This window comes from Cebus imitator, unplaced genomic scaffold, assembly GCF_001604975.1.
Source record: "Cebus imitator isolate Cc_AM_T3 unplaced genomic scaffold, Cebus_imitator-1.0 Scaffold258, whole genome shotgun sequence".
Lineage (NCBI taxonomy): Eukaryota > Metazoa > Chordata > Mammalia > Primates > Cebidae > Cebus > Cebus imitator.
Window position 1 is genome coordinate 1163379 of NW_016107573.1, and position 11593 is coordinate 1174971.

At 43.0% G+C, this 11593-nt stretch overlaps 2 protein-coding genes across 2 annotated transcripts in view; one reads left to right on the forward strand and one right to left on the reverse strand.

Moving 5' to 3' along the window:
• Positions 1–11593, reverse strand: part of SFI1 (SFI1 centrin binding protein) — a 109677-nt gene that overhangs the window by 49269 nt on the left and 48815 nt on the right. Inside the window, 2 exon segments of the mRNA XM_017499526.2 lie at positions 5297–5399; positions 9400–9517. Of these exon segments, the coding sequence (XP_017355015.1) occupies positions 5297–5399; positions 9400–9517 (221 nt within the window).
• The window catches only part of LOC108283281 (ubiquitin-40S ribosomal protein S27a-like), a 12837-nt gene continuing 4141 nt past the window's right edge, over positions 2898–11593 (forward strand). The window contains exon 1 of the mRNA XM_037728227.1: positions 2898–3436. Within this exon, the coding sequence (XP_037584155.1) occupies positions 2967–3434 (468 nt within the window). The 5' untranslated portion in view covers positions 2898–2966 and the 3' untranslated portion in view covers positions 3435–3436. The remainder of the gene's footprint in view (positions 3437–11593) is intronic.

Genomic DNA, 11593 nt, shown 5'->3' on the forward strand with positions numbered 1-11593 from the left:
TAAAAAAAAAAAAAAAGAAGAAATAAATCACATGGCTAAACCTCAAAAATATACTGTTTCACTAAAAAAACAAGTTGCAAAGTACATGACACCATTCATAAATGTCCTAACTACACAAAGCCATAGCATTCACTTATTAATTAATTAATTTTTGAGACAGGGTCTTGTTCTACTGCCCAAGCTGGAATGCAGTGGCATGATCAATTGCTCCCTGCAGCCTTAAGTTCCCAGATTCAAGTGATCCTCCAACCTAAGCCTCCCAAGTAGCTGGGACCACAGGCATGTACCACCATGCTATTTCTTTTTTCTTTTGGAGAGATGGGGTCTCACTATGTTGCCTAGTCTGGTCTTGAGCTCCTAGGCTTAAATGATCCTTTTACCCTGGTCCCCGAAACGTGGTGGTAGTCGGGTGTAAGCCACCGTGGCACCCCCACCTCTTTTTCAGTGATGGGATCTCATTACATTGCCCAGGCTGGCCTCAAAAGAGGCCAAACTCTTGACCTCAAATGATCTTCCTGCCTCAGCTTCCCTCGTAGGTGAGACTACATGTGCACATATTTTTATAACAAAAAAAGAATAAAGGAGAACAATCACACCAGAATCAAAAGAGTAGCTATCTTTAAGAAGGGGAAGCAGAAGAAGGGAGAGAGGGAGGGAGGGAGAGACGGAGGGTAGAGCTTTGGCAGTGCCCATTAAATTTTGTTACTTTAAAACATTCTGGGGACTGGGCACGGTGGCTCACACCTATAATTCCAGCACTTTCGGAGGCTGAGGGTAGATTATGAGGTCAAGAGATCGAGACCATCCTGGACAACATGGTGAAACCCCATCTCTAATAAAAAATATACAAAAATTAGCCGGGCATGTTGTTGTGCATCTGTAGTCCTAGCTACCTGGGAGGCTGAGGCAGGAAAATCGCTTGAACTCAGGAGGCAGATGTTGCAGTGAGCTGAGATTGCGCCACTGCACTCCAGCCTGGCGATAGAGCGAGACTCTGTCTCCAAAAAAAAAATTCTGGGCCAGGCACGGTGGCATCATGCCTATAATCCCAGCACTTTGGGAGGCTGAGGTGGGCGGATCACTTGAGCTCAGGAGTTTAAGACCAGAATGGGCCTGGGCAACATGATGAGACCCAGACTCCATATTCATAGACACATGCACGTGCGCGCGCACACACACACACACACACCCAGCTGTGCTAGCTGGGCATGGCTGCACACACCTGTGTTCCCATCTACTTGGGAGGCTGAGGTGGGAGGATCACTTACACCTGTGAGGTCAGGACTACAGTGAGCCATGATGGTACCACTGCACTCCAGACTGGGCAGCAGAGTGAGATCCTTATCCTAAAAAATAACTTAAAAAAAATTCTAGAGCAAGTATAAAAAATACTATACTTGGCCGGGCGCGGTGGCTCAAGCCTGTAATCCCAGCACTTTGGGAGGTCGAGGCGGGTGGATCACGAGGTCAAGAGATCAAGACCATCCTGGTCAACATGGTGAAACCTCGTCTCTACTAAAAATACAAAAACATTAGCTGGGCATGGTGGTGCGTGCCTGTAATCCCAGCTACTCAGGAGGCTGAGGCAGGAGAATTGCCTGAACCCAGGAGGCGGAGGTTGCGGTGAGCCAAGATCGCGCCATTGCACTCCAGCCTGGGTAACATGAGTGAAACTCCGTCTCAAAAAAAAAAGAAAATACTATACTTTTAAATCTGGGTGAGGGTGGTGAGTACTTGGCTATCTGCTAATATTTTTGTAAGTGTTTTATGTGTTTCTATGTTTGAAATACCAAATTTAATTTAAAAATTTAAATTAAAACTAAAATTTTACATATTTTGTGATGTCTTATCCGCTTAGTGCATAGGGATGCCGTGTAGACTAAGAGAGTGTAATTCTTGGCATGGTACTTACTGAACACAGCATCATCATCATCATCATTCTGAGACAAGGTCTTGCTGTGTTGCCCATGCTGGAGTACAGAAGCACAATCATAGCTCACTGTAGCCTCAACTTCCCAGACTTAGGGGATTATCCCACCTCCGCCTCCAGAGCAGCTAGGACTACAGGAACTCATCACCATGCCCAGCTAATTTTCTGTATTTTTTTTTGGTAGAGATAGGGTTTTGCCATGTTACACAGGCTGGTCTCAAACTCCTGGGTTCAAGCAATCTGCCTACCTCGGCCACCCAAAGTGCTAGGGTTACAGGTGTGGCATTATTACTTATAATCCACACAATGAAATCCAGGTCATACTTAGAGCCCCATATAGTTTTTCACTGGTATCAACATTACCCTAATTACTCACAGCTTTCACTGGATTTGACTCTGAATGACTTTTAGCTGTTTAAACATGCTAAATCCAACCTCAAACCATAAAAGCCTCCTATCATAAAAAATTTTTAATCAGAGCCAGGCATGGTGGCAAATGCCAGTTGTACTAGCTACTTGGAGACTGAGGGAAAGATCACTTGAGTACAGGAGGCCAGCCTCGGCAATATGGTGAGAACTCATCTCTTAAAAAAAATTAATCAAATATGTTGTTGTATGCTTTGAAGATAACTGTAAAAAGAAAATTTTGGGGCCAGGCACAATGGCTAACACCTGTAATCCCACCACTTTGGGAGGTTGGAGGGGGCAGGTGAATCACTTGAGGTCAGGAGTTCGAGACCAACCTGGCCAACATGGTGAAACCCCATTTCTACCAGAAATACAAAATTAGCAGGGGGCGGTGGTAGGTGCCTGTAATCCCAATTACTTGGGAGTTCAAGGCAGGAGAATCACTGCATCCTGGGAGACAGAGGCTGCAGTGAACTGAGATTGCACCACTGCACTCTAGCCTAGGCGACAGAGCTAGACTGTCTCAAAACAAAAAAACAGGTCCTTTGGCGGGGGTGCTGGAAACCCTGTGGGCCTGCACGGCGTTCTTCCTTTTCTATTCGCCATCTGCGGTGAAGCTGCCACCAAAATGCAGATTTTTGTGAAAACCCTTAGGGGGAAGACTATCACCCTCAAGGTCAAACCCTCGGATAAGATAGAAAATGTAAAGGCCACAATCCAGGATGAGGAAGGAATTCCTCCTGATCAGCAAAGGCTGATCTTTGCTAGCAAGCAGCAGGAAGATGGACGTACTTTGTCTGACTACAATGTTCAAAAGGGGTCTACTCTTCATCTTGTGTTGAGACTTCATGGTGCTGCTAAGAAAAGGAAGAAGTCTTATACCACTCCCAAGAAGAATAACCACAAGAGAAAGAAGGTTAAGCTGGCTGTCCTGAAATACTATAAGGTGGATAAGAATGGTAAAATTAGTCACCTTTGTCGAGAGTGCCCTTCTGACGAATGTGGTGCTGGAGTGTTTATGGCAAGCCACTTTGACAGACAGTATTGTGGCAAATGTTGTCTGACTTACTGCTTCAACAAACCAGAAGACAAGTAATTGTATGAGTTAATAAAAGACAAGAACTAACAACAACCACAAAAAACAGCAAACAAAATAAAAAAAGGAATTCTAAATAGTAGCATCAGTAGAATAATTTTAGAGCCTCTCCAAGTGGCTTTTAGAAAGGGAAGAACACTAGCACAGCTGTCCATCAATGACAGAAAATCAGTCTCGTTATGTTTAATTTCCCTATATTCACAGTCACTCTCTAAGTTTAGTCAGTCTCCCTGAGTTTATAGCATTTTCCCATTTATCAGTTCCATCTCCCTCCTGAGGTTACAAGTCTATTCAACACAATACTGCACGGTGATTAAGATGATGATGCAGTTTTCTAGCTGCTTAGGTTAAAACCTGGCTCTAAGCGTCATTATACCTATGACCCTGGTTCAAGTTATTTAACCTTCCTGGTTTCCTTAACAGTAATATGAGATTCTTTTTTTCCTTTCTTTTTTTTTTGAGACAGTCTCACTTCGTCGCCCAGGCTGGAGTGCAGTGGTGCAATCTCGGCTCACTGCAACCTCTGCCTCCCGGGTTCAAGCAATTCTTCTGCCTCAGCCTCCCAAGTAGCTGGGACTTCAGGCCTGCACCACCATGCTGGCTAATTTTTGCATTTTTAGTACAGATGGGATTTCACCATGTTGGTCAGGCTAGTCTCGAACTCCTGACCTCATGATCTGCCTGCCTTGGCCTCACAAAGTGCTGGGATTACAGGCATAAGCCAACGCACCCAGCCAATATGGAATTTTTAAAAAAGCACTTAGTCCAGCACCTAAGACCACAAGTAAGACCACAATAAAAGCTACTTCTTCTTTTTTTTTTTGAGACAGGGTCCCCCTGTCACCCAGGCTGAATACAAGCTACTTCTGTTGCTGCTGCTATTGGTACTTTTATTATTATTGGCAAGAACTGTGTCTCTTATTTCTTTGCTATTGTTCAGAAGAACTTACAAGTTCAGAGGTCAGCAAACTTTTTCTAAAGGGTCAGAAAACAAATAGTTTAGTCTTTGTAGGCCATAAGGTCCCTGTTGCAACTACTTTACTCTGCCCTTGTAATCTGAAAGCAGCCACAGACTATACATAAATGAATGGTTGTAGCAGCAACCCAGTAAAACTTTATTTACAAAAACAGAAAGCAGGCCAAATTTGGCCTGTGAGCCAGATCCCTGATCTTGATGTCTGTATACGCTATTTGCAAGTGATCTACACATATTTACATGGACTATGCAATTTGTTGTTAGAATAAGAAGATACTATTCCTACATTTGGAAACAGGCACTAATTTTTTTTTCCTCTTCCCTGTTCTATTTCCTAACTGACTTGGCAGCTCTGTAAGTACCCAGCAGACACAAAAGCATGACAAGAATTCAGAGAATATATCAAAGGACAAGAAAATTTCAGTATGGGCTTTAGTCCTTGATGATTGACAAAAAAAGCCAGTGGCTTGCCTAAAAGAATATTCTAAGGTGATCGAAACTATAAGGAAAAAGAAGCCAAGTTTTCTTTTCAGTCTTAGTTTCTTTTCTGCCTCAATTATTTTCTGATTTGCCGTAGGGAAACAGCAATGAGGAAATCAGAGTATACTGCTGTTTCTCTAAACATGTTTATAACTGATTCATAAATCCCTCTCCAGTTCCATAGAGGCACTCTGGAAGTCACTGCTAATCTAGGTTCATCTAGGACAAGCCTTTATTTTATTTCTAACAGCAGCTTCCCTCTGGAAGAGCCCAGCCTTTCAGATTACCTCTGCCCCCACAGCCTCTCAGGCCCTGAGCTGCAGGGAAGGCCCAGCACTGCCCTCTGTGGGTGAGAGGCGTGGCAACATGGACAGAGAACACCAAAACCCACACCTGCGGGACTCACCTGCAGCTGGAGGCTCAGGGACCTGTGCTTCACAGCAGAGGCATGGAGGGCACGGCTCACACGGACCTGTCCTAGTCGCTGCCTCCACACGCTCCACCACACCCTGTCAAAGAGCAAATCAAAGATGGAACCCATCAGAAGAAAGTCACTCAGAAAAGAGGAGCAGTTAGTGTGGGGCCTCAGACCCTCAGCTCTAGTCCTCTCCCTTATAGTGTCATCTGTGGATTCACTGCTGGGGGAAAAAAGAAAACAATTGCGAAAAAGTCCTAGAGCTGCCAATTAATGGTTGGAAGCTTATGGTTCCTAAGGTCAGATCTGGCTTTAGACACCACAGACATGCTGTTCGGCCTACACAGTCTGGTTAAAAAAAAAATACATTATGGTCTTATCAGACGTGGCCAGGGAAAACAGGGAAAAGCAACAACAACAACAAAAACAGACATAGAAAAAAATATGTTATGGGCCAGGTGCGGTGGCTCACGCCTGTAATCACTGCACTTTGGGAGGCCAAGGTGGGCAACTGGCTGAGCTCAGGAGTTTGAAACCAGCCTGGGCAACATGGTAAAACCCCGTATCTACTAAAACACACACACACACACACACACACACACACACACACACACACACACACACACGCGCATGCGCACGCGCACACACAAAATTATCCAGGCATGGCAGAGTGTGCACCATGTAGTCCCAGCTACTTAGGCTAAGGTGAAAGAATCGCTTAAACCTGTCAAGGTTGCAGTGAGCTGAGATCACACCACTGCACTCCAGCCTGGGCGACAGAGTAAGACTCCATCTCAGAAAAACAAACAAACAAAGAGTTATTACCAACATTTGAAAATCAGGAGATTTCACAAACTAATCTGTAATAAAGTGGCTTTTAGATTTCTAGTCCTGCTGTATCCTTTTCCTTTTCAGCTTCCTGGCCAGACTTTCATTTCAGTCTTGGTTCCTTTCTACTAATTTTCAAATTTGTTCTAGGAAAATAGTCATGGGGAAATAAGAGTTTCCAACTTGTGCTTTAGAGAAACACTCCTTTGCCTGGTCACTCTAACCCAGAAAGACTTCTATTAGACCATGCTCACCTGCAGCACTCACTGCAAAACCTCAAGCTATCTTACATTATCACTTATCTTCTTCTTTTTTTTTTTTTTTTTTTTTAACATCACTCCCATGCAGTAGAATCATTTATCTTCTTATGCATTTAGGGAATCACACATTTCCTGAATATAGTCCCAGCACCAATACAGTACCAGGAATGTTTTGTTCATTAATTTTTTTAGGTATATAAACTATTTATTAACAGACAAGGCCTACAGACTTATTTCTTCTTGGACACACCCATAGTACGCTGCAGTGGCCAGTGGTCTTGAACACAAAAGCCCCAGAAGTGGCACAGCCCTCTATGGGCCCAAATCTTCTTCAGTCACTGCAGGTCTGCATGGAGTTTGTTGTCCAGACCATTGGCCAGGACCTGGCTATATTTTCCACCCTTTATACCCTTCTGTCTGTTCAAGAACCAGTCTAGGATCTTGTACTGGCATGAATTCTGCATAATGGTGATCACACATTCCATCTCATCCTCAGTGAGTTCTCCTGCCCTCTTGATGAGGTCAATGTCTGCTTTCCTAAACACCACATGAGTATATTGTCAACCACACCCTTAATGGCAGTGATGGCAAAGGCCCATTGATACTGGTGTTGAATACTTGCAAAATATGCTGGAATTTTTCAGGGATCACTAGAGACATGGCAGCAGCACAAGTGGCAGTGTGAAGGCCTCCTGTGGAAGCCATTTTTTTTTTTTTTGAGACAGTCTCACTCTGTTGCCCAGGCTGCACTTCAGTGGCACAATCTCAGCTCACTGCAACATCTGCCTCCCTGGCTCAAGCAGTTCTCATGCCTCAGCCTCCCGAGTAGCTGGGATTACAGGTGTGCACCACCACACCTGGCTAACTTTTCTATTTTTTTAGTAGAGATGGAGTTTCACCAAGATAAAGTTTCAGGCACTGCACCTAGCCTAGTACCAGGAACATTTTAAGCTGTCAATAAATAGGCTGGGTACTGTGGCTCATGCCTGTAATCCCAGCACTTTGGGAGGTCGAGGTGGGTAGATCACCTGAGGTCAGGAGTTCAAGACCAGCCTGGCCAACATGGTAAAACCCCGTCTTTACTAAAAATACAAAAAATTAGCTAGGCATGGTGGTGTGCACCTGTAATCCCATTCACTCGGGAGGCTGAGGCAGGAGAATCACTTGAACCCAGGAAGTGGAGGTTGTAGTCAGCAAAGATTACACCACGGTACTCTAGCCTGGGCGACAGAGTATTTATTTGAGACTTTGTCTCAAATAAATGTATGTTGAGAAAATGAATTATTTATATAAAAATATCACTCAGACTCAAGTAAAATTGCATACTAATTAGGCATTTTGAGATATTTGCTAAATAGATTTTAAGTAACAATTTTAATTAATTTTTTTATTTTTATTTTTTTTGAGACAGAGTCTTGCTCTGTCACCCAGGCTGGAGAGCAGCAGCACGATCTCTGCTGACTGCAACCTCCACCTCCCAGGTTCAAGTAATTCTCTGCCTCAGCCTCCTAAGTATCTGGGATTACAGGCGCCCGCCACCACACCCAGCTAATTTTTTGTATGTTTAATAGAGATGGGGTTTCACCATCTAGGCCAGCCTGGTCTTGAACTCCTGACCTTGTGATCCACCCGCCTTGGACTCCCAAAAGGCTGGGATTACAGGTGTGAGCCACTGCACCTGGCCTAATTATTTATTTTAAAAAAATTTTTGTGTGTAGAGACGGGGTCTTGGCTTTGTTGCCCAGGCTAGTCTCAAACTCCTGGCCTCAAGCAATCCTCCCACCTTAGGTCCCCAAAGTTTTGGGATTACAGGTTTAAGCTACTGTACTCTGCCTATTTTATTTCTACTTAAATAACTTCTTTATATTGACTGCTGTTCTGGACACTGTTAAGTACTTTACAGATATTCCTTTATTTCTTCCTGATGACAAAACTACAACTATGGCGTAACTATTTCACAGATGAGGAAAATAAGAGTTGAAGAGATGAAATGACCAAATAATATAGGATGGAAGAGGGATTCAAACCCAAATCAGCACAGCTGCAAAGCCCCTGCTATTATGCATACTTTGTTCAATACCCAACTCTTTCAGGTAGGAAGTGGGCTCTTAATATCCTACCATTCAGGACACCAGTGGACCACTACAGACAACATACAGTGCAATCTGTCCCATTATAATGCAGCTCACTGTTACACATCTGGTTATAAACGTGGACTAACTCATGTTCCTCAGTATGTCTACAATGCTGATGGGCTGCAATGCAGAACAGCAGTAAAGGGCATGGGTGAGTGAGCCTAGTTTTGCCAATTACAACCTGTATGTGCTAGGCAGGTTACTCAACCTCTCTGAGCATTATTGTACATCTTAATCTTAAATTATAAGTACAATCATGGTGCTTATAATTTACAGTGAGGGTTAAAGAAGATACTTTATGAAATTAACACATGCACACACAAGCTTAATATAGGGTTTAGAACATAGTACTCAATTAGTGTTAATTATGATTATGTAAAAATCTGATCTTATAGTTGAACAAGTTATCATTAAATCTTTATTGGGCATCACCTATGTTCAAAACATTGTTTCAAGGTGGGAGCAGGGCATGGTGGCTCATGCCTATGATCCTAGCACTTTGGGAGGCTGAGGTGGGCAGATCGCTTGAGCCCACAAATTCAAGAGCAGCCTGGGAAACATGGCAAAACCCCGCCTCTACAAAACAAATGAAAAAAAGAAATTAGCTGGGCATAGTGGTGCATGCCTGTAGTCCCAGCTACTCGGAAGGCTGAGGCAGAAGGACTGTTTGAGCTTGGGAGGTGGAAGTTGCAGTGAGCTACGATTGTGCCACTACACTCCAGCCTGGGTGACAGGGAAAGACCCTATCTCAAAAACAAAAACAAAAACAAACCATTGTTTTAAGGTGGGTTTTTATGCTGCTTTCCAGCACCATAAAGCTGATGAGGTAAAATGATGGTTGCTAATCTGTAGGACAGCTGAGAAGACTCACCATAGGATACTCCGTTGCCTAAACTCCAGAGCCGTAGTCTGCATCTGAAGTTTGGTCCTACGAAAAACCACGTAGATCAACCAAGACTTCCAGGCTTGTCCCATCTTTTGCTTTGCATCTAGATTCACCAAAGAGATTTTCAAAAGGCATGGGAAGAGATGGATTACTCTGGATTATGATAAAAGCTCAAGGGCTTTCTTTCCTTTGAATATCTAAATCCCTCCAACCTCCAAGTGCCCCCTGCTGGAAAAGTTGTGAAGCACTACACAATTAATTACAGTGCAAGAACACGTGAAGACTTTGAGCAAATAATGACTTTTACAAAGCATTTAAAGAAAAATCAACATACTGAACTGCTCAAAAACCCTTTGCTTTAAAAGCACTTATTTTTTCTTCTTCTAATAAAGCGCTTATTTTTATAGATATACTCCGCAATTTTTAGATGAAATGATGTGAATAAACAGGCAGCAAAGAAGCAGAGAGATGGATCTCACAATAATTGCATGAGTGGATAATCAAAGCTGGGTAATGCATACATGGAGGTTCATTATTCTATTAAACATCTTTCAGGCTGGGCGTGGTGGTTCATGCCTGTAATCCCAACACTCTGGGAGGCCGAGACTAGCAGATCACCTGAGGTCAGGAGAGACCAGCCTGACCAACCTGGTGAAACTTGTGTCTCCTAAAAGTACAAAAACTAGCCGGGTATGATGGCGTGCACCTGTAGTCCCAGCTACTCAGGAAGCTGAGGCAGGAGAATTGCTCAAACCCGGGAGGTGGAGGTTGCAGTGAGCCGAGATTGTGCCATTGCACTCCAGCCTGTGCAACAGAGTGAGACTCTGTCTCAAAAAAAAAAAAAGACATCTTTCAATTTTTGTAGATATTTAAAGCTTTCCACATTACAAAGTTAAAGAAGAAGAAACCACGATATAAAACTTGCTGTTTGACTCCAAGCTCACACTTTTTAGTAAAGAGGAAAAAAAAACTTGCTGTTTGAAACAGTAATTGTAAAACAGAATAAGCAAGATAAAGAGAAAGAATATATACACTGAGGAAACATAAAAATGCCTAGTAATGATCCTGGAGAAAAGATAATTTACTAGATATGGAAAATGCAAACGCACACAGGTCTCTCCTTGTTGTAAATTCTATTTTCATTATGAAAGTCACTACTAATGAAGTAAATTTCTTATCTTTTTAGAAGACAAAGGAGAAAATAAAATTATATAAATCATTTTTAGGACAACCTCCAAGATGTAGTCAATAGGACTATAACTATATTTTATATTTCACAGTTGTTGACAAATCAAAATATGAAAGAGAATTTAACATGTAACTTGCTTGGTTTCACCCTGGATATCAGGAATTAGCACACTTCAGGTAATGAAGACTAGTGCGGTGCTGTGGTTTAGAATTTGGGAGATACTGAGTAAGGCAAGCCAGACTTACTGGCTCTTTCACTTATTACATAAGTAATCTCATACAAGTTCCTCATCTGTAAAATGGCGCCTCTCTCAGAGATATGTTTGGAAAGTGTATATGAGATTATGTATCTATGAAAAATTTCTAAAATAAACACTATTTGCTCTTTCCAGAATATGGAACACAGGAATCTCATTAACTGTCTCTGCTATGATTCTGATACACATGACAATTTGAGACCCATGCTTCCTTAAGGCTTCCTTAAGGCTTAAAAGTTCTTGCAAACTTTTATTTAACAGTGCAAGAGCCGGGCACGGTGGCTCAAGCCTGTAATCCCAGCACTTTGGGAGGCCGAGGGGAGTGGATCACGAGGTCAAGAGATCGAGACCATCCTGGTCAACAGATCAAGACCATCCTGGTCAACATGGTGAAACCCCATCTCTACTAAAAATACAAAACATTAGCTGGGCACGGTGGCACGTGCCTGTAATCCCAGCTACTCAGGAGGCTGAGGCAGGAGAATTGACTGAACCCAGGAGGCGGAGGTTGCGGTGAGCCAAGATCGCGCCATTGCACTCCAGCCTGGGTAACAAGAGTGAAACTCTGTCTCAAAAAAAAACAGTGCAAGAGTGAATGGACACTCCCTGAGGTCTATGGACATGGCCTGACATAACTAGTTATATGTCAGAAATAACTCTTGCCTCTTGAGTAGCTGGGACTGCAGACGTGCACCACCACAACTGGCTAATTTTCTTATTTTTTTTTTTTTTTT